Source organism: Falco cherrug, chromosome 1 (assembly GCF_023634085.1).
Source record: "Falco cherrug isolate bFalChe1 chromosome 1, bFalChe1.pri, whole genome shotgun sequence".
NCBI lineage: Eukaryota > Metazoa > Chordata > Aves > Falconiformes > Falconidae > Falco > Falco cherrug.
The window spans coordinates 36,839,664-36,862,686 of NC_073697.1; the positions used below are offsets into that span (position 1 = coordinate 36,839,664).

The following is a 23,023-nucleotide window of genomic DNA, read 5'->3' on the forward strand; positions in this document are numbered from 1 at the left end:
ATGTTGAGAAGAGAAGAATTAATGGTAACTGCTATAGTCAATAATTAGAATAAGTAGCATTTGTCTCTACAATAGAAAACAATACTGTCAGAATTTTCCCTAGCTTTAACAGGATTTTTGTATTCCAGACTGCAGAAAGTGGCACGGGGCAGGTGAAAAGACAAACGCTATTCTGTGGGTTTTGAAATATTTTTCATACTGGTACAGAACTTCTAAGTCTTAAATAGTAATTCTAATGCCAACTCTCAATACTACCCAAAACTCAACGTCACCTTCCACTTTAGGTGACCAGAACTCTTATTTTCAATACATCAGCCTTGAAACCCAATGAACTTGGGCGATAATCAGATGATAATCCTGTTTTAGGTGGTTATTTGGAGTTAAATAGAAAAGTTGGGGTTTGGTTTTTTTTTTTCCCCCTCAACTTAAAAGCTGGGGGTGATTGTGGGCAAAGAAAGGGAATTAGCTAGTGTAACTTGGCGAGAGCACTACCTGTGAGAAGACTTTTGCACGAGACTGAGACAGAAACAAGATACCAAAGACCACTTGGAAATGGAAAAAAATATTCAAGTGTAGCTATGAAAGACATAAATAAATATTAGAGGGATGCAATATAAACATGCTAAGGACACAGGAAAGCTTTTAAGTCAGCCTTAAAATAGAAGTTAACTGTTAAATTTCTCTAGGGATTTTTTTTACAGCGCACACATTTTAGTGTCTTAAAAAGGAAAGAAGCATCAATCTGAAAAGATCTTGCTGAAGTGCTTTAAATATCACACTTAAAGGAAAAAAAAACCCAAGAAGATTATAAGAAAAAAAAAATTGAAAAACTATTTCTCAAACATCAATGATCTAAGCATTTACGTAATTCCACCCCTCCCCCGCCAAGAAGATGTATTTTGCAAAACCTGAGACAAATTTCCAAAGATCCAAGGAAAGAGTTCTTTTGGATTAAAAAGACCAAATTTTGGTTATCTGCTACCTTTGCATACTTCCCAGAAAACCAAAAATTTAGAAGCGGGACTTAAAATTCCTTTGTGCTAAGACTTTCAAATAAAACATTTCCATGAAGTTATATCAGAGAAATACAGAAATTACTGTAGCAGCTTTTCCAACTAAAATAACATTTGATCCAAATTACAGGATTCACCACTCAGTTTGGGTTGTATTTGAAGGTTCGTTTTGTGAATTATCTCTACTGATGGCAATACAACTATTCTATTTGTTCTTTAAAACAAATCCTAGATCACTTTTTCATGAAACAGCAGACAAGGCCCTTTGCAAATGGTATATACTAAATTGAATTTTTGATCTTCTGTCTCTAAGTCTGTAATAGTATCCCCCACAAATATGGAAAAGAAGATAGTTAAAATCTCCGCAAAGCAAAAGCCCTTCATAATACTCAGAAACTCACCAAACTAGATCTTGCCTGCTATAGATCACCTGAATTACATACTCTAACTTTATTTCAATAAGAATACCCTTTTCTGGCATAAAAATTACATAGTTTTCCAATGAGTTTCACTGACAGCAACCTTATGAGCTACAAACTGCTTCATATTTCACACACGCTTCTGAAGAGAAGACGTATTTGCAGACGTGAAGTGCAGTCTGAGACTAGCCTGCATGATATTTAACACACAGCAGCCGAGAGACGGGTTTGTTTCCGACAGTAAATCAGAAAACATTGTCAGACTTCTGTGTCTTGGAAGTTCAAGATACAGACTTGCTTCAAGGTGTAACCATTACAAGTATAGAACCCAGCTTTGCCACCTTAATCAGTGTACTACCAAGTACACAAATTTAGCACAAAAACATTTTTGATCTTTACATTTAGATGAGTGATATAGTCAATTAACTAAGGGAGTACTTGTGTTATGAGTGTTTAACATGAGGAAGATTAGGACATGAAACAAGTCAGTTCACTCAGGACACTACCAAAACATCCACCATACACTGAATGCCATAGGAACCTATTTGAATTAGAACATGAAAATGATGCAAATACCCAAGGATTCAAGCTTCCCAAATGAGATGCTTAGGTGGAAGTCACTTCAGGATTTGTGCGGAGGAAAGAGGGGGCTGAGAAAGGCTGGTGCAGCACTGACTTGTTCCTAATATGTCACTTCTGACAACACATTGCTGACATTGCTTCTGGGGACATGCATGGAAATGTCATTGACTGTGTGGACAGTAGCGGGTGAGAAACAAGTTGCCAGAAGAGCAGCTTACAAACACACGAAGGGAGGATAAACATGTCAGCTTCCTTTTGTATTTAGTAATTGTCCTCTGCAGCTTTGCTGATAGAGAAGGATGCTTGATGAGCATATTTATTATGACAACAATGTGATGCTGTACATTAAAACTCAAACTTCATGGAAGCTATAAATAACTTCAGGTAACCTGGCAAAATAGAAGGGAAACAAAGTATACAGAACATACAACTTATTAAAAAAAGTTATTTCTTTTGACTCAATTCTATACAAACAATATAAATATATAAAAATTAAAAGATAAACAGTGTTTTCTCACAATAATGCAACATGGCAATTAAGTAAGAAACAAAAGATATTTTTTTTCCCACTAAAAAATTATTTTCTTGGTTAATTCCTCCACTGTGAATTATTTTAAAAAATCTGACAAAGCAAACTTGTATATACAGTCCATTCTTTGAAAAGGACAGTGCCACATCTGACAGAGTGAGAAATGTTAGTTGCCATGATATTCTTCCCCCTCCACCTCCTGAGAACTTCTGTCAAGCTCTCAAGTTCTGTTCAGTTCCCTGAAGAATTTCAAACTAATTCACATTGTAAAGGTTAAGAAGCGAGTAGATATCTTAACCTGAAACATCCTATAACAAAGGAAATTGTATCCAAGAGACATAGAGACAAGTAGTTTTGTCACGCTCCTGTACCTTTCCCCCACACACTAGTTGCATAACACTCAATTAAAAGAGGGAAAAACGCCATGTAAATAGACAGACGAAATCACCCCTCCCTTCAGAGCTCAGAATGACCTTAAAGGACTACAGTGAGAAGCTTAGAGAGGCGTAGATTGCCTTTCCTGTTACAGACAGAAAGCTTTACTCTTCGTATAAGGGAGCCAAAAATTACAGAACATGAAAAGCAAGTTATGTTTGCTGAGAATTGCATGACTATTTTTAGCCCAGTAGTTATTTTTCAGAATAATCTTTATCCTATTTCTCTTTAGGCAATTACTACCATTAAGGAACAATACCATTATCTAACCTGCCCAAATTCTGCAAGTGCTTTTCATCATTGTTCATTCTGTTTTTATGTAATTCTACACTGCTGTCCTGGTTTCAGCTGGGATAGTTAATTTTCTTCTTAATAGCTGGTGCAGTGCTGTGTTTTGGATTTGGTGTGAGAACAATGTTGACAGCACACTGATGTTTATAGTTGCTGCTACGTAATGTTTATATGAAGTCAAGGACTTTTCAGGTTCAGCCAAGGAGAGGGCTGGAGGGGGATAGGAAACGGAGGGGACACTGCCAGAACAGCTGACCCCAACTAGCCAAAGGGATATTCCATACCATACGATGTCATGCTGAGTATATATAACTTGGGTGAAGACATTTGGCATTATAGTATTTCTCTTCCCAAATAACCATTACACGTGACGGAGCCCTGCTGTCCTGGGGATGGCTGAGCACCTGCCTGCCCATGGGAAGTGGTGAATGAATTCCTTGTTTTGCTTTGCTTGCACATGTGGCTTTTGCTTTACCTATTAAACTGTCTATCTCAACCCACGAGTTTTCTCACTTTTACTCTTCTGATCCTCTCCCCCCCCCGAGTGTGGATGGAGTAAGCAAGTGGCTGTGTGGGGCTTGGTTGCTGACTAGGGTTAAACAACTGCGTATATCAGCTGTATTATTAGCACCTGATAAGCTGTAGCTATTGGATTGCTTTCACTTTTTATGTAACAAAACCAAAAGAAACATTTCGGGAACAGAGGTCCAAACGTTTAGCCAAAATTTTTATGCCACTTGTCACCCTGCCCCCTAGCCCCAAGGGCTGCAGCGATTACCAAATAAGAACCTGAAAAAACTACGTGAAATGTTATTTACTGGTACCTAACAAATCACTATCCAGAAATACCATGAAAATAATTCTGCAATTAAGGGACCTTCTGTAGTCTTAACATGTTACTAATAACATGAGAGGTCACTTTAAAAGACAGATAGAGCAAATGATTTAACAAAAGTGATAAATTTTCCATTTCCTATTTAATGGAACAGTCCCTTTTTGTCAGCATAGAGTCTATGTTTGACCTTCCAGGAAAACAGGTTATTTAGAGATATACAAAGATAAAAGCTTAGAATCAAGTAGTTCAAGAAAAAAATTTACATACTTAGGATGTCGGATGTCTGGCAGGGATCGTTCCAGTGCTATATTGTTGCTAACAAATATGTTGAAGCCATTTTCCCTATAAGCAGAATCATCATGGTCTTCCTCTGTAAGAGGGTATGGCTTTCCATGTTCACCTTTCCCTACAATGAAACAAAACAATTATTTACCTCAAACTGACAGCACAAAATAGACTACAAAGAGAAAAATAAGTTAGACTGAACTTCAATTAGGACACCGCATCTGGACCATCTCTAAGGAATTTCTTGCGATGTCTTTAGTGACACTCACGTTACTCCCAATACAAAAATACAAAGGAGGTACAAATAATAGGACTCAGAAGTCCCTCTGAATTCACCCAATTCATCTAGCTTTCCTTCTTTCCAGAGACACAATCAACTTAAAGCTATTTTATACATAAAAGTTTGAATTGTAAATTAAGCTAAGATCTTTCTGCGTCACAATCAAGCTTTCACAGCAAAATTATGAACAAACGGATCAGTTCCAGCAATATTCCTTATGATTGATACAAGGAAACCGATTACTCGGTGAACTCTACATTTTAGCAGTCAGAACACCCGCACACCCTTACAAAAACAACTTTAACATTTGAAGTTTAGTGTCCAATTTTCCAGAAAAAATGGTAAGGAAACCAAATGTTTTGCTCTGGGCTCTTTGAACACCCTTGCACTCCAACAGACCAGCCAGATGTATTCAGTACTTCTAATGTCTCAGCACTGCTGATTTGGTTTCAGAAACCAGTTGATTTGGTTCCCTAAAGAAATCATCTGCTTGTTCACTGGCAAAGCACAGGCTTTCTACTCCAGCTTTTTATTCCCAAGTTAGTTCTCCTCATCAGTCACTTGGCTTGTTTAGTACCTACCTCAGGCAACTATACCTCTCTCTCTTCCAGTCAGAGAGCAGAGAACAAACAAAAACACTTCAAAGAAAATCAGAAAATAAAAGCCTTTGCTTCTTCTCAACTATTTTTATTCTTCTCATTCTCACAGAAGATGAACTCCAGGAGTTTCTAAGCCGTTCATAGCTACTCAGGTTCTCAAGAAGACACACTTTCCTCTACATCTAATCAATCAGCTTATAACCTCTGGCCCTCTCCCTCTGAGCCCACTCACAAGAAAATACTTCCTTTTACCTGAGCTCTTTTAGAGAAATTAATCAATTTCTCAGCTGGATTTTATAAGTGACCAAGGACACCTGATCTTCAGCTAATCAGGAGCAGCTGCAGGAGGGGATGAAGAAGAAAGCAACTGCGAGCTGAGAGAGTCACTTAGTGGTATCCTTAAAGCCCATGAGCCTCTTGCAATGCTCTGTTTCATATTGCATACACACACAAAACATTAAAAACATAGAATATGCAATTAAAAATACTGTAGTTACTTGATTATAGAATTCTATGCTGATAAAATAATAATTCTTTTATTTCAAACTTTGTGCATATAGCTACAGTTTCATTTAAATACTTTGTGAAATAAGCAGTGTTACTTATTAAGGGAAAAAGCTTGTATTATGAAACACTCTTTGTTTATGCTGTTTCATTACTAACAGGTATCTTTTATTTTCAAACACCCCCAAATGCACATAGTACACTAACATAATACAAAATCTGGGACTAAGTTTCTATGTGAGTCTTTACAATTTCATACTAAATATCGGGAGGAACTATAATATTAAAGGAGCAGCTGATGAGTCAGAGCACTACTCAAAATTCAGTAGTACAATTATATCAAATCTGTTTCATAATACAGTAACAATAAGCTAATGTTGTTCAACCCCCAAGACACAGAATTTGTAGTCCCTCTCTTTCAGCACGTGTTCTAAATACACCCAAGGTAACTATTTTGATTTGCTTTTAAGAAAAGATTTACCCAGGTAGTTTCTAATAGAACGGACATTCCAGAATAAACTACCTATAAGGTCGTAAGACATATAATTGCTAACCAATGTTCTTACAATATAATTTTCTGTATATTCCAGCTAGTCACCATGTATGAAGAAAGGTGGATTCCTTGCTTTACTTTTGTTCAAAGAGTCCATTTGTCTATTCAGGAGATGACTGGTTTTTTTAATACTACAGTTTCTTCATAGTGAAATTGAAGACAAGTACTTTTAAAGTAGCCTTCCAACTCTTCCTCACTAAGTAGGCAGCAATAAGCGCATAAGCCAAAAGATTAAATATCACAGTTGTTATCTAGGGCAACTCAGGAAGGGACTGAACTTTTTTCATATGGTGCTGCAGAAGTATTTGACCAATTGCAGTCTATAAATTGCTATTGCACTTATATCGTAAGTTGGCCCATGAGGTGCACTAGAAGTTGTGAAGCACGAGTCTCCTAACACTATATCAAAATATACACAAAGAGCATTAACAGAGGCCTCTGAGCTTTTATGAATCCCATGAATGTATCCCCTACCTTCTTTGCTTGCTCTTTCACCCTGAAGCTCCTCCTGATTACCTAAGGATCAGGTGGTGATCTACCAGATTCAGCTGAAAGCAGTTGGCTAATTTCTCTAAAAAGAGCTCAGGTAAAAAGAGACCATTTCTTATGAGTGACCATGGGAGAAGAGAAATAGAGAGCTCAAATGTTAAGTATTAGGGAAAAAAAATTAGTACAACTTTTGGATAATCAGTAGGCCTCAAGGGTTCTGTTTATACAGAAAATTGCTATCTGTGAGTCTCCTCAGCATTACAAATTATCATAAGCACATTAAAACTCTTTCCGGTCACTGATTTGTTTTCCTAGATGACTGACACTAATTGCACTGCACACTGGTTTGGAGCAGGACTATCCAAAAGTTTACCTAAAATGCCAGCGTGACAAGGGGAAACTTCACAATGGAAGAGCAGCAAAATTCTGGTGAAAAGAAGCATGAAGGAATTTAACATCCTGTTACTGGCTACAGAAGGGTACTTTAAACTCATTGATAGACAGATATAAGCTCTTCTATACAGTTTGTTCTAGTGAAGGCAGCATAGCAATTCAGAAAGTGAATCTGGAATATAAATTACTGTAAAGAACCAAGAGAGTAAAAAAAGTCTGACTGAATTTTTGGCCTGTTTGGGTTTAGAAGTAGGCTGACCCAAATGTGATGCATAAAACCAACCCAGCACTAAGACTTGATAGTAACTCACTCTGAGGCTGATTTACAACCGCTACATAAATAACCCCATAAATTAAAGGACAATCCAAAGTTTTAGTTCACCAAGAAAGGAGGAGGAGAAGCCAAACATCCTGTGTCAAAATGCTCCATTGCATGGGAACCCTAACAGCACTGTTTAATTCATGCAGAACTGTCTAACCTTGTGACTACAGGTTTATTACACTGATTTTTAACTCAGTACTCAATATATGCAACATTTCAAAAATATGCTGGTGGAGGTTTTTTTTCTTAAAATACTATGATAGTTTTGGAATTGACATCTCTACAGTATTTAGTATTTTTTATTGTATAATACACCATCTCAAAATGTTTCTCCATAGGTACTCAGATTTTTTTTTAAAAAAAAAAGTAACAAAAGATATTACATCCATCCAGATAAAGTACTGGCTTCACCAAATATCAGACACTCTATAAGGCTTTTTTATTCCCGCTTAAGGATGTTACTGTCTCCTAGGGAACAATACACTCTATACCTAGCTCTAAAGGGTTTAAGTTTTATGCTTGACAACTTGCGATAACTGATAGTTCAAGGACACCTCAGTTAAAGCACCTTCTGCTTATATTAAATACAGACACAGCAGCAGGAGAAAAAACCCTCTTGTTCAACAGATGGCACAAATGGAAGAGGATTAAGTGAGACAGGAAAACAGAAAATCATTCTGCATACTCAGTACAAATGTGTAATAGCAGAATAATGGGATGGGTATAGTTGCCAGGTATGAAAATTACAAAGAGAACAGGGATATTGTTGGTAAAATTGATCAGCTGTAAATAAATTCGAACATGCAACAGGAGTTCTGCACTACTTCTGCATGCAATGGATAGGGGACTTCACCCAAAATTACAAACCACAAAAAACACTGCAGCAGGTTTTGGCTTCAGGGTCTTATGGATTTTGGTTTTTGGGTTTGTTTTTATAATTCAGATGAACATTATTTAAAATTCAACAGGCATGGTAAAAAAAATGGTTTTGCAATATAAGTTAAAGCAAGTTAAGCAACTGTTTGACATCTTAACACAAAACTAAGTGGATAAAGAACATAACCACTCTCTGAGGAAGAACTGTGTACAAATCTGAATTATTTACTATTTATACTCACTCCTATTAGTTTACTCAGTCAAGACTTGACAGTCACACCAAGTCAAGACTGTAGTTTGAAAAAAATTAAGTACACCTTTTAATTCCAGCATTCAAGCATCCTTTAAGCCAATAGCATTTATAATGGGGAATAAGAAGTCTCCACGTGCTAATTGCTTTACTAAATAAAAGGAGTTTATTTTAACACATGAACGTACAAATAAGTAAGTCTTCTTACTTACAGTGCATCTTATGAATCTGGATATTTCTGCCTTTTTAAAAAATATATTGGGAATTTTGTCTGCTACCTTTACATTTTTAATCCAGAATCTACTACAGTGTTGTCTGTGCACATCACATGTAAACACAGAGCTCTTGTAGCAAGAACAGATATCTTACCCTAGAGCAACATATCAGTACAGAGCTGAAGTCCCATGGGGGGAGAGTGATTGTATTCTTAGCAAGGGTAGACAGAGGAACACAAATTCGAAATTAATGCAGTTACGCACCAGCTTAAAAAAAAAAAGTGTAAAAGGGGAAATAAAGATCATCAGCTGAATAAAAACATTGAGTCAGACATCATCTTTCACCTTCTTGCCACGTAAGCTTCTACACAACAACCTTTTATGGTCCCCGATGGGACAGTCAGAGTGTAGCCGACCAAGTCAGAGGGCAAAAGCCCTGTTTAAACTCATGTGTAGTATCTTTTACATAATTTGTGAATCTCCCTACAGCACAGCTGTATACAAGTTTGCCATCTCATGCTATGGAGATGGACTTTGTATTATTTTGATGAATAAGTATAACAGATTATCAATTCAAGCTGCCACCATGTTCTGCTCTTTTAGGAAGTGAATTTCCATTTGAGTGCAAACAAAATAATTTTCTTCATTTTTCCCTATCCTCACAGACAGGAGGGTGGGGTGCAGTGCATCTGCTAAAATACTGGTTAAATTATTTTGAACAGAGAGGTGATTTGATAAATGCACAAAATAAGGATTTTTTTCTTTTTTAAAAGTAAATGTCTCAGATTCTCCTGGAGTGTCTACACTTGGTGGAGTTCTCATCCTGTTTACAAATTTTGTATAATGAAACCTTTAGAATACACACAGGTGAGCAATTTTTATGTAACATTAGTTCAAGAAGTCAAATCAGGGACTAGTACAGACTAGTCCTTGGGGAAAAAAGGGAAAAAAGTAAGTAGTTTTATCAAATCACTTTCTCCTTTCATACTAGGAAAGGAACTACTTGCTTTGAACAAATGCCTTTTGTGGTTTTGCATGTTTCCAGTAAAAAGTATGAAAACTTTTCTTCAGTAAATGTATGAATTTTCTTTGCCAATTTGTTATGAAGAGAGAAAATTAAAACTCTGCATGTCTCACATGAAAGTAATTGCCTTCATATCAAATGGGACTATCCAAGCAGTAAAAAAAAGTGTGTGTATATATACATTATTTCTTCTCAGACAGAAAATACAAATATTTTTCTGACCATATGACTAGTGAAACAATGGGATGCATAACCTAGGGAGCTGTTGAATCCATGAATAGTCAAGAAAGAAATACCATCCCTCAGAGACGATTGATACAACCTTGGTCATCTATTGAGTTTGATCCCAATCTTAAATTTCTATGAACTCTGTGAGAAATAGGAGGACGACTGGGGATAAGTTGGTGGAATTTCATTTTCCCCTCAGAGTCAATAAAACCTGTAACAGAAACTGAAATATATTTATCACAAGCCTGTTCTACTTTTCTACTCTGAGTATTCCACTAGTTGCATAACTTCATGAGCCTAATTTATAGGAAAGTAATTTAATTGGTTTTATATCAGTGGAAATAGGATTAAAAATACCTACTGGTCCTATTTTTTTTTGCTACTCTACCTAGTAACAGCTTAGAAAGACATTGTAGTAAGACCTGAAATACTTTTATTTATTTATTACATAACTGTCAAGGTCTGAGGCAATATAAAAGGCTTTTCGTTAGCATTACAGATACAGCTGTAATCAAATCTTACCTATGCAATTGGGAAGAATAAAAACCCTGTCATGGAAATCCTGAACAATACATTTTCAAGCAAGACTGAATTATTTACTTACAAACATATAACAAAATTTATTTACTACTGTTTCAAAATTGAACTATTACAGAAAACAAAAAAACCAGAATTCACTCCAGTTTTCTGGTAGAAAGCATTGAAATTCCTACTGCTTTATTAACCTTCAGATAACAGTAGCATATACTGGTTTCCTTTTCAAGGACCATGCAGTCCTCAGTAAACGATGTAGAAATGTTACTAGGAGTGAATATGAGGTGTTGTCCAGATTGCTGCTACAGTAACATGACAGCCAGCTGGAGAAATATGAACTCAAATGCTTCTCTCTTCAGGAATGGTTTTATACAAATAGCATAGGTTGGGAGAAAAGAGGAGAAAATTTAATTTTAGATTTTGTTATTTGACTGCCTGCTCAAATCCAGAACTGAAAAATAGTAAAATACAAGAACAAAAAAAACACCAGAGAAGAATATGCTCCGTCAAAAATGTTAAAGGGTACATTCATACTGTACTGTAGTTGCATCTTTAGATTATTGCTTGCTTATAATTCACATGTGAAAAAATGAAAGGAACTTGCTGCTAACACAGAAATCACTTATAGCAGTGATGCATTTCACCATTCCTCAACAGGAACAAATCTGTACTGGGTAGGGGGTACATAAAAAGAGCATTTCCTGGAGAGGAGATGAGAGGGACAAAGGGGAACCTCTGAAATGTACTTATTTTAGATATGTCTGAGAAGCATTTCTGTAAAAAGAAATGCATACCAATGTGAAAAACAACAAAAAAGTAAAATTCAGCTTTTTAACTGCATTAGATGTAATTTCCAGATTTCCATAGACTAACTAGACCTGGGATGACTCTTCATGTTAACCTAAGATCATAACTTCTGTGTCAGAATGCAAGCAAAAAACCAGCAAAATATTTTTTTACGAGTCTATGAAGTACATTAAGGGCATGGCAGTGCTTCATGTGCTCTTCTTAAAACCTGAAACAACAAAACTGCTACCAAAAGACACAGTGGTGAGGCAAGGCAGCTAAAAGAGCAGTAGTGATGAATGAAGCAGCATAGCAAGCAGAGCAAAAACCAGCAACATCTGGCAGAGTGGCAGATGCCCCGAGTTGCAGCACCAAAACTCTGGCAGCTTGAATTGGACTTTGTTGCCTCACAGGACTGCACAGTTTGCAAAAGTATGGAAGGTTTTAGTGCAGGAATGGGGAACAATCAGCTGGCCTAGCTGCTGCCTTGCCAAAAAGGACTGCAAAATTATTGTTTGTTATACTTAGGGAATTGGCCCTTACATGTTATTTTTTTTATCTTGAATAAAATATTGTTTGCTGAGTCGATTAATTGGCAAGAAGAAAAAATGAGCACAGTGCTCTTGAGGTTAATTCTTGCAGGTGTCTAGGAATTTTACTAGACATCACTATTTCAACATGGCCTTTGCTGTTGGCAGTTGTGTCCTGTCAAGAAAGGTGCCTTATACAGCTGTTAGAACAACCCAACACTGCTTATGATAATTTTTATATCACTGATTTCATTGTGGTTATTTGAAATCAAGACACTGTGCTTTATGTTAATATGTGTATTTTCTCAATCAATAATTAATCCCTTAATCTTACAGCCTGTGCTTTATGGAACATTAGAGTAGTGTATCCCTCACCTTTATCATCCATTTGAAACAAAAAAGCAGTCTCTGAATTTCCAACATATGCATTGCGGAGTAAAAACAGTGTGTGTGGGAAAAGCGATTGCTTTAAAATACATCATGAAGTTAACTGTGTTTCAGCAGAAGAGTGACTGCATATGAACTCTGATAAGTAAATTATCTGAAAGCTTGAACAAACACTTCACAAAAAGAAATAAGAATATTTTTTTAAAAAATCTATGCCTTTTAACACTTGCTGCAAGTACTACAATGGCTTGGCAGGCAGGCAGACTCGCTCTACTTCCTCTACCACTTTAATAAGTCTAGAAAAGAGAGGAAGAATAGATCATGCTATTTTGTATGTCCAGTGTATTTAGAATGCCAGTGTGCAATGCAAGATAAACAGCAACACATGCTGTTCTGATACGAGTTGCCCTATCACTACAGCAGAGCAGCAATATCCTCAGTAGCATTCTGGAAGCTAAGCTGAATCTAATCATAACTCTGTAGCCAAGGGATGCACAGTACATCTTCCATTTAGTCTAACTACTTATCACCAAATACCACAGCCACCAGAATGCTTTTTTCATTTAATGTTAGAACAGACTGGCTGTACACCATTAATCAGAGCCAAACACTGAATGAGCAAGCATGTGAGAAACAGAACTCAACCATAAAAAAGGCTTCACAGTTTGGTTTTGTAACTGAACAATCTGCTAGGATAAAAAGAACCTTCTATGGAACAAGATGACCTGAAAATAATCTACAAATAGCGATAAGGTGTTTGCTTCGGTGCTCAAATAAATTAATTCACACAAAATGCATCAAGAATGGCATTTAAATAGTCTCTAGTACCAGTGGGTATAATCAATGCACGTGTCCAAGTCAATCTCTCAGAAAAGCTCAAATTAATGTGTTATTAACATGGTTTATACAGGAACTGAACAGCTTCACAAAGTAAATGCAAAATTACAGTTATGTAGGTACAGTTTTAGAAAGCCCCAAAATACAAAATGATAGGGTTCTAACAGCTGTGATTAACCCGAGACTTTTCCCTCCCCCTCTTTTTTTCTTCATTTTGAAATGTATTATAACTACGTGTCATTTGTCACATACCATCACAGGAAAACAAACAGGATTTTTCCAAGGAACAAATCTATTAATAGGTTTTTTTGGTTGGTGGTTTTTTTTTTTGTTTTTTTTTTTTTTTTCCCATGAATTCAACCCTAACTAGCTCTAGAAGCTGGCTTTGTGGCTGTTGCACAAAAGAGGGAATAACCTGTAGAAAATGAATTTACCTATGTATGAATCAACGGCATGCAAAAGCACAGTCAATCTTGCAGTAGAAGCACTACATGATGTGTGCCCTACAGAGGAAGAATACATGAGCTGTCACAACTCCCGCTGAATTTATAGTTAGACTGCAAGACCCCTATCAGAAAAAAAATATAACCCCCCCCACCCTTACATACAGAGATAGTAAATATTCACAGCTAAAGTTTGAGGCAGACCGAGACACAAGAACTATGCCACCTGACTCCCCACATGGTGACTCAGTGACAAGGCCATCCTTCTTCCTTCCATAAAGCTGAGAAGAGTGCTTATAAGCAAGTAGAGTTTGAACACTCAGGGCCAAGAAGGCAGCTTCCTCAGGTAGTACATTTGTGTTCTATTGCTGTTTCAGGTACACCTGAATCTATACACTACAAAATACAGTGCCGTATTTCTCAGATGATAATTTAATATGAAACTGAAGCTGAACATGCAAATAATTACCTGGTTTAATAAAAAACCAGACAACCCAATCCTCACAAATTCAAAGACACTAAAATTATCCTCCAGACAAATAACATAAGCCCAGGGAACTGTACTAACATGCTAAGATATAGCAAGGTGCAGTTATGGCGGATAAACAACTGAAACTCAAGTTATGTCACGTTCTTGGGACTGGTCTACCCAAGTCATTTTGCTTTACTTAAAACACATCTAAAAACACTTTGAATCTCAATGCTGCTCCTTCCATGTTTTCTTTTGGCAAATCAGACACATTACTCTTCTGAAAACTGTTTCGATACTACATACACTGCTGCATATACTCAGTTACCACACCTAGTGACTGCCTTTCCCTCTTCTTCTAAGATACACTAATGCTGCAATCATTACTATTGCCTTTTATAATTAACTTTGTAGTCTAAAACACAATCTTCATTTGAAAGAGCCTTATGACTGACTGACATTCTTGGGGTAAGGAGAACTAAACTTAATGCTTGACCTGCTATGAGCATGGCTCTACAAAGACCTTTTCCTCCCTTGCCATTGATTCACATCTTTCTGAATAACAGGAGTCTAATTAATGCCAACTATTTTTCAAATCCCTGACACAAATTTGAGTAAATTTACTGTACTAAAGCCAACTGAAACTTCCAGTCAATATATACTGTGGAGTCAAGCAGAGGCAGATGTGGAGACTTGAAAAATTACCTTCAGCCATGAATTGAACAGATTTTCAACTAATTAGTTTTAAAATATTTTCTATTCAAAAGGAAAACACATCACCTACAGAACATAGCTAAATATTTATGTCAAGGCCACATTTATGCATAATTTAGCAGGAATCCACATATGCCCTTTGGGAACATTTTTGAAAAAGTTAATTTACTGAAAACTGATGTTTGGATTCAGCCAAAACTATCTGCTGATAATTTTTTTTTCAATTTTGTTGCTGTTTGGGTTAAAAGAAGCAAATAAAAAATATGTTTTGAAAACGAAACTTTTGAAATTACAGTCTCTGCTTTTCAAAATCTTATATAAATGACAAATTAACTAACATTATCAAAGGATAGATATCCGAGTTAAAAATCCTGTTTGGGAACCAAAACCTTACTTTCTCATTTTATCAGACACAAAAAAATTTTCAAGTATCAACCTGCAAAGTCTTACACACAGATAGCTTTAACTTTAAGATGTACATGAGGCAACTCCCTAAAAATTTATTTCTTGCTGAGAAAAATTGAAAAATGCTGAATTCCAATTTGCAGATTCATGATGTATTTACACAGCACAGGGTAATTCTCAATTCTACTTTTGTCAGTATGATCAAAAGCCCCTCAATAAATCCAGTTTTTGAGGAGACTGGAGGGTATCTTCAGCAACCATGCTAAAAGAGCAAGCATACGCTTCCCTAGCCCTCCATAACCACAGGTAACAGAGGAACAGGACATAAAACAGACTAACTTAAATTGTAGGCTTTGTTTTAGAAGCATCACCAGAAATTCCATTTTTTAATTTGTCAAATGTATTTGAACCTGGAAAAGCAGAAAGAAATTATTTTTCCTCATATTTTCCAGAGGAAAAAAACACCACCTGTCTATTTTGTTGCCATTTATTCAACTCTGCATTAATTTGACATGCTTTAACTTACAGAAAGTGTTTCTGCACGTTTAATTTAATTTTTCCTGTACTTTCTTTGATAGTAAACATAGATCTTTAAAAATAGTTAAAAGCCTCACTGTGTATTGTTACAACTAAGAGAAGTTATGACAGAGGACTTGGACTGGATAAGAAATGGTGTTCCACTGTGGTGGGTTGACTGTGGCTGGGTGCCATGTGCCCACCACAGCTGCTCTATCACTCCCCTCCTCAGCTGGACAGGGGAGAAAAAAATACAGTGAAAGGCTCATGGGTCAAAATACGGACAGGGAGAGATCACTCGCCAATTACTGCCATGGGCAAACTGGACCAGACTCCAAGAAAAATAATTTATTGCAAATCAGAGTAGAGTAATAAGAAATTGAATCAAACCTTAAAACACCCTTCCCCCACCCCTTCTTCTTCCCAGGCTCAACTTCACTCATGATTTTTTCTCTCAGTGGTGCAGGATAACGGGGAACGGGGCTCCAGTCAGTTCATCACACGCTGTCTCGCCTCTCCTTCCCCCTCACGGGGAGGGCTCCTCACACTCTGCCCCTGCTCCAGCGTGGGGTCCCTCCCACAGGAGACAGTCCTCCATGGACTTCTCCAACATAAGTCCTTTCCACAGGCTGCAGTCCACAAACTGCTCCAGCCTGGGTCCCTTCTATGGGAGTGCAGTCCCTCAGGAACAGACTGCTCCAATGTGGGTCCCCCATATGGGGTTGCAAATCCTGCCAGCAAACCTTCTCCCTTGTGGACTCCTCTCTCCATGGGTCCACAGGTCCTGCCAGGAACCTGCTCCGGAACGGGCTTCCCACGAGCTCACAGCCTCCTTTCGACACATCCACCCGCTGTGGCACGGGGTCCTCTGTGGGCTGCAGGGGCACAGCCTGCCTCACCGTTGTCTTTGCCACAGGCTGCAGAGGAACCTCTGCTCCGGTGCCTGGAGCACCTCCTGCCCTTCCTCCTGCACTGACCTGGGTGCCTGCAGGGCTGCTGCTGTCCCATATTCTCACTCCTCTCTCTACTCCCTCCAGCTACAATTTTGTTGTGCAGTACCCTGGCACCCCTGCACCGCTCCCCCCGCCCTTTCTTAAATATGCTATCCCAGAGGCACTACCACCGTCACTGATAGGCTCAGCCCTGGCCAGCGGTGGGTCCATCTTGGAGACGGCTGGCATTGGCTGTTGGACATCGGAGCAACTTGCAGCAGCTTCTCACAGAAGCCGCCCCTGTAGCTCCCCAGCTACCAAAACCTTGCCATGCAATCCCAAAACATTCATGCAGACGTCTTTCTGTATAAGGTTATATGTGGCATTTCAAAATGTTTTTGGTTTTTGATATTCATTACAATTACAGAGTTTTTGTTTTTTGTTGGGTTTTTTTTTGATTTTGGTTTTTTTTTAGTTTATTTCCAGAATATATTTTCCAAAATCCATTATACTTTTGCTAAAATCATACTTGGTGCTGACAGAGATCACTTCTAATGAGCTCACTTCCTTTGCAACAGTCACCACCCTAATGGTCTGTGAAAATGCATGAAATAAAGTAACTGAAAGAATCTATCCTTCAATATGTTTTTAAGAGTCTTTGCTAAAAATAAATAAATGAATAAAAAAAAAAAATCCCTACATGGTACATTCAGGTTTTACACTAAGTAATGAGAAACCTTCCAATCAGTCCTTTCCTTCTCTCTTTTCCCTTTCATTTGTATCAGTTGACCAAGAAATATTTGAAAACATGAACCATTCTTCATCCAGACATTCAGAGGATTATCATTAAAGGACTTTCTCAAAATGCGGATTCATCTCCTGAACTTAGCTTTTAGGACTGAGAGGTTAAGCTTCCCTCAAATGATAGGTCTGAACTGAACTATGCCAGTAGGCTAAAATTGTAGCCAAAAATCTATCCTTTTATTGGTATTCTTATTACCACTTTTGAAATTATTATCCACTAAATAGAACAGATAGAAAATAAAAAAAATGTTACTTAAGTATATGACATTGCCAAGAAATGCTCAGAGTCTCTTAATTTCCACGTAAAAACTTCAGATTTCTCATGAAGAAACAGATGAAATTGTCTGTATCACAGTCTATTACAAACTTTTCAAAAAGTTTATGGTTGTATAAACTGGGGAAAAAAAGTAATTTAAATACCATACTGAAATGGCAGTATGTTAGTAACATGCTTAATTTACTGATTAATAGCAGCTAATTAAAATGTCAGCCCTCTAGAACTTTAACAGCTCCCAGCTTTCACTCTTTTTTCTCAAGCATGTAAAGTTTGGATTTCATCCCAGTCTAACTGCTTTAGTAAAAACCTGGAATAAAATATATAAAGAAACCCAAAAATATTTATTTAGAGGCTTTCTTTAATTTTTGCATAAAAATATTAAAATTAAATTGGTCTCTCCACTGAAAAAATCCTGAAGAGTGACTCGAAGTATTCAATAACCAGAACAGCCTTTCTTCAAAAGACTGGAAAAGCAGACCTGGGAGGACATGGGAATCAGCATCCTTTTAGTGTCTGCAACTTACCCTCTAGAGACTATTCCTTCCTTGATTTATAACCCAGTACTCACTGTGCTTCACAATCGGTCTCACCTTTTGTAAGCTGCCATGGAACAACAGCGCAAGGAGCAACTAGAAGTATCAGTAGCCTCAGATACATTGAACAAAGTTTCCAAAACACATACATACTATGCAATTAATTAGCACGTAAAATAGAAGTAATAGTCCAGGTAACCTGAAATTACTTTAGCTATCATTTAAAAATATAAACCTCTTTTAAGAGCAAATTAACTGAGAAATACCAAAAGTAAGACTGTCTCCATGTTTTAAGAGTACCGATAATGCAATTTAAATGTATACCTCAATTACTTTTGTTTAATCTGAGCAATAATATTAGTTTGTTTTTCCATTGAATTTCCTGGCAAGTCTTACTATTCAAATTTCAGTATCACCTGCATGACTTTTAGTGAAGATCGCCTAAAAAAAGTTTGTTTCCAGCTTGCACACAGCAGAACTTTCACGCAAGTTGGCAGAACAAAATGCCACTCTAGAAATGTGGTTTCTTTCTTTGCTGTCTTTTTCTTCGAAGGAAGAACAATTCTCCCAGATAGCACTCCACTGCAAGCACAGAGGGCAGACAACTTCGTGTCGCATAACCACAGTCAAAAGTTAGTCATGTTCCTTGAGAAGCAGTAATTACAGAGCAGCATTTGATGAACTAGTGTCTATAAAGTAAATTATAGCAAAACAACCATATATCTCTGCCTCTTCAAACATGTTGACTGGACGTCAGGCAAATTGTTTAACCAGTCCAATAATTTTCCTCTGTCAGCTTCTTTAATGAAAGCTTTGAGTTTTCTAATTTCTTTGGAATGACCTGCTTGTGACTATCATAATGATTATTCTGGATGATGAAGTCTGCGACATGCAAGGTTATTGACTACCGTGCAGGTAATATGTGGCACTGGCAAATTCCCTCAAGTATTAAGCAGATTAAACCAAAAAGAGTCTGGGTCAGTCATTTGGCAAACCTTTAAAGCTGAAGTTATCTTATGGGTCTGTCTTGACCTGTATTCAGGTTAAATGAATGCCTGCCTTAAATCATTAAAATAGTTTTTAAAGCTGGTTGACAGCAGTTTATTCCATGTTTTAAACTTAAAAGATGACACAACAATAGTAAGGAAAAAATTCTTTTTGTCATGGCTTCTGAATTGAAAAGTACAGTCTTCATATGTTATAATTGCTGTCAAGTACTTATTCCAGCTCTTTTTGCCACAGTTTGGTCAAGATTAATTTCCTCCTTCTTTGAATTGGAATTTTCATAGCAAAACAAGCAACACCTAGAAACTGAAGTACAAATGAAAACCATGTCTCTTTGTGCCACAGAGTCAAGCAGTAATTGCTCTGACCTGACAAACTTGATCATTTTTACACCTATCGCAACAGACAACCAACTCAATTCAGACAGTCTATAGAGCTGTCCTTCTCCTTCCACACAGACAAGTCTTGTCTGAAGGTCACTCAGCTGTTCATTTCAAATTCTCCCAGCAAATGGGCCACGTTTTAAAAGACTACTCAGATAAAATTCCTTTTCCAGAATTACTATTAAACATAATTATCTTAAAAAAAACCAAACAAACAACACAAAACCTAGAATGTACAGATGAACTCCTATTAAATTTCACTGAAGACAGTCTTGCCCTGAAAATTTTAAGCAAAAGGAGAACAGCAACAGGGTGCTAACAGCGCCCAAACCAGAACACCCTCACAGACTGCAACTGACAAATTAAAAGACAGATTCAAGACAAGACCTCTGCTCACCCCCCTCCCCCCAAAAACCCCCCAAACCTAAAAATTCTAAAGTCTACTTTCCTTTCTTTTTCACTTCCAGGCAGCAGCTCTATTAAACCCCTAAATATTACATATTGGATACATTCACCAACATCAGCACTTCATCACTAACACTGATGTGAGTCCACTGACAAATCTTTACCACCATACAGAAGGGGTAAAAATATACTTGGGACTATCACAGGCTAACGAGCAATTAGCATCTCCTCCTTTTTTTGCTTTGGCTTGTTTGTTTCTCTCTTTCTTTTAAAAAAATGTGTGAGCATTGAGATCAAAATTCAAATACAAGGGGAAAATGTACCAGGGAGGAAAGTTTGGTCTGTTAAGGATTTGACACCATTCTTCCCTTCACAGATGAAACTACAGAGAAAGACGAAAGAGTAGTAACTTTAATAACTTTTGTAACAGAGAACTTGAAATTTGGACATTAGTTTCAAGCTAGCTTATGTATTGGTTTACAGCACAGTCATACACATTTCTTGCCAAGTTACTGGAAACACAATTTCCTTTCTACCTGTCCTGGTAAAAATCAACATGCCAAAGCTCAGTACAGAAGGGTACACTGAAAATAATTTTCAGCACTAATTCATGAGTCAATGAGATGTATTATGAACTCTTTTCCCCCTTTCTTGGCCTCTCTGGTAGTCCTTAAAAATTAGCTTACCAATTACATTTAAGTGGTACATCAGTGATGAGTTTTAACATGTGGGAAGAACGGGGAAGAATCTAGTTAACTTCAGCCACAAGTGCCTCAAATCCTTGCTGCAAGTACTGAGACCACAGACTCATTGTGCTCTAACAAGGAAGCTTCACTCTGACTTAAAGACACACAAACACTTTTTTACATATATATTTAAGTGGCAAGAGTGAGCTCAAGCATGGGCACCATTTTCCAACAGAGATAAATGCTATACAGCCAGTCTTACGCTCCCTGGCTTCTCCAGCAGTGTAATAATAGGTTGTAACTTAAGATCCAGTGGGGGTGTGTACTAACCCCAAATTACAACTTAAATAATACTATGAGATGCCATTTCACAATCTGAGCAAGCAAGACTGTAGTTGTCCAGGAAAAAAGTTAAGCACTTGTGGAAAAAAAAAACCAAACCAAACTACATTTTCTAGATATTGGGATTTAAACATCTGGAGAAGGCATAATTGAAAAATCTCTTTCTAAATCAGTGTTTGAAAGCGTAAAATCCTTACACCTGGCTCCAAACTGAGCTCACTATTTTCAATAGAACATCCAGACCATTAAGCTTGAATAAAAATGGTAGAATCAGATCATAGTCTACAGTGCTTTATATTTAAGAGAGCTAATGTGTTTTAATATGAGAAACACTTTATGTAACTGCAGTAGATTGTAACCATCTCTTTCTGCTTCCTTTATATGCTGTCTCCTTGACAAGCATTGATTAACATTACATTTTAGAATTTTCTAATCATGATAGATTTGCATTAAGATAAACTGATGAATGGTTTTCCCTTTTACAAAACGCTGTATTTTAAACTGAACAAAGCATATTCACGACTAATGCTATGAACAATTAGGTTATGACTGTTTATTGAGACCTTGGCTACCACTGCAGTTCCAATTATATTGCAAGTTCTAAAATCCTTTCTAAAAGAATTGCAAGTTCAGAGGCCTAAATTAAATTTAGTGTATTTGTTTAATGTATAATGCTGACAAAATTCCCAGTGCGTAATCCCATCTGAAATATGGGATAACTGAATCCATATTTTAGTATACGCTTCGCTCCCTGAACTACTTTGATTATATTTATCTGTATAAGTATCACAGAACTAATTTTTTCATAACCAAAAGGGAATTACATTTAATGTTGCTATCTGTATGATGCTGCCTCCTATCTTCTAGAGGCACTCTTGTGCTAGTCTTTACTTTGACAAGTTATTCTGATTTTAAGAATGGGCACTGTTCAGCATGATAAGGATTAATTACAGAAGTTTGGGGGAATTATTCTTCTGTACTTTATGCTCAAAAATTCTTGAACAGAAGTGGTGGAATAAACCAGTAATGCACAATTTCTTTAGGTCACACAAGTCACATCTCAGGTGTTTACTACTTTTTATTTTACACAAGCACACTTGACTCTTCTGCCTCCTTTTAATGTTCCACCCTGAGAATATAGTTTCATTCTATTTTCATTTTCATCACAAACACATACAGGTAATTTCTTTTTCAATGTCTGTTTAGTTTGTTTATATAAATAATCTGTATGAATGTTTGTTTGTAGAACTATACAACATACTGTCTGTTTGTTTATAGGACTAATCTTTATGAAATGTCTGCACTGAGGCATGTAAAGGTCAAGATCTTTAAAATCCCCTTCTCCTGGTCAAGATAACGTTTTGAAGAAGGAAAAAAGTAAAGACTATACTGAATACAGGAAAGAATTAAAACCTTCATTCCTTCCCTCCACATAAGGCTTCCACATGCTATTTAAATATAGAAATGCGAGGAACAAAGACTGTGGAAATGGCTCGATAATTGCTGGGATAACTATTGAGTGACACAGTGCATTCTAAAACTTTTTTCCTGAGATTTTAGTAGCAGACAGCAGCAAAATGGCTCAACAGTTAAACATAAAAGTATTGACAGCCACATCTTAGAAGTCACTTTATCAATTCCTTAACCGATTTCTTTTGAAGACAAAAATTTTTATAAATTTCTATTTAGTGCTATGAACACAGCTCCTTACCTGTTACCATTCTCTCAGAAATTTGCTTTCAATTATACAGAATTTTCAATGCCAATCATAGAACATAATCATTCAGCATACACATGCAAGCAGGCAGATCACTATAAAGGAAAAAAAAGAGAAAATAAAAAGGCAGTATTTAAAGAAAAGAAAAAAAAAAACAAACCAAAACCACTACAGAACTTGTAATATGCAATCTTTC

The 23,023-nt window shown here is 36.9% G+C and overlaps 1 protein-coding gene across 1 annotated transcript in view; it reads right to left on the minus strand.

Moving 5' to 3' along the window:
- Window positions 1-23,023, minus strand: part of GALNTL6 (polypeptide N-acetylgalactosaminyltransferase like 6) — a 487,985-nt gene that overhangs the window by 286,665 nt on the left and 178,297 nt on the right. The window contains exon 3 of the mRNA XM_055700930.1: window positions 4,372-4,510. Within this exon, the coding sequence (XP_055556905.1) occupies window positions 4,372-4,510 (139 nt within the window). The remainder of the gene's footprint in view (window positions 1-4,371; window positions 4,511-23,023) is intronic.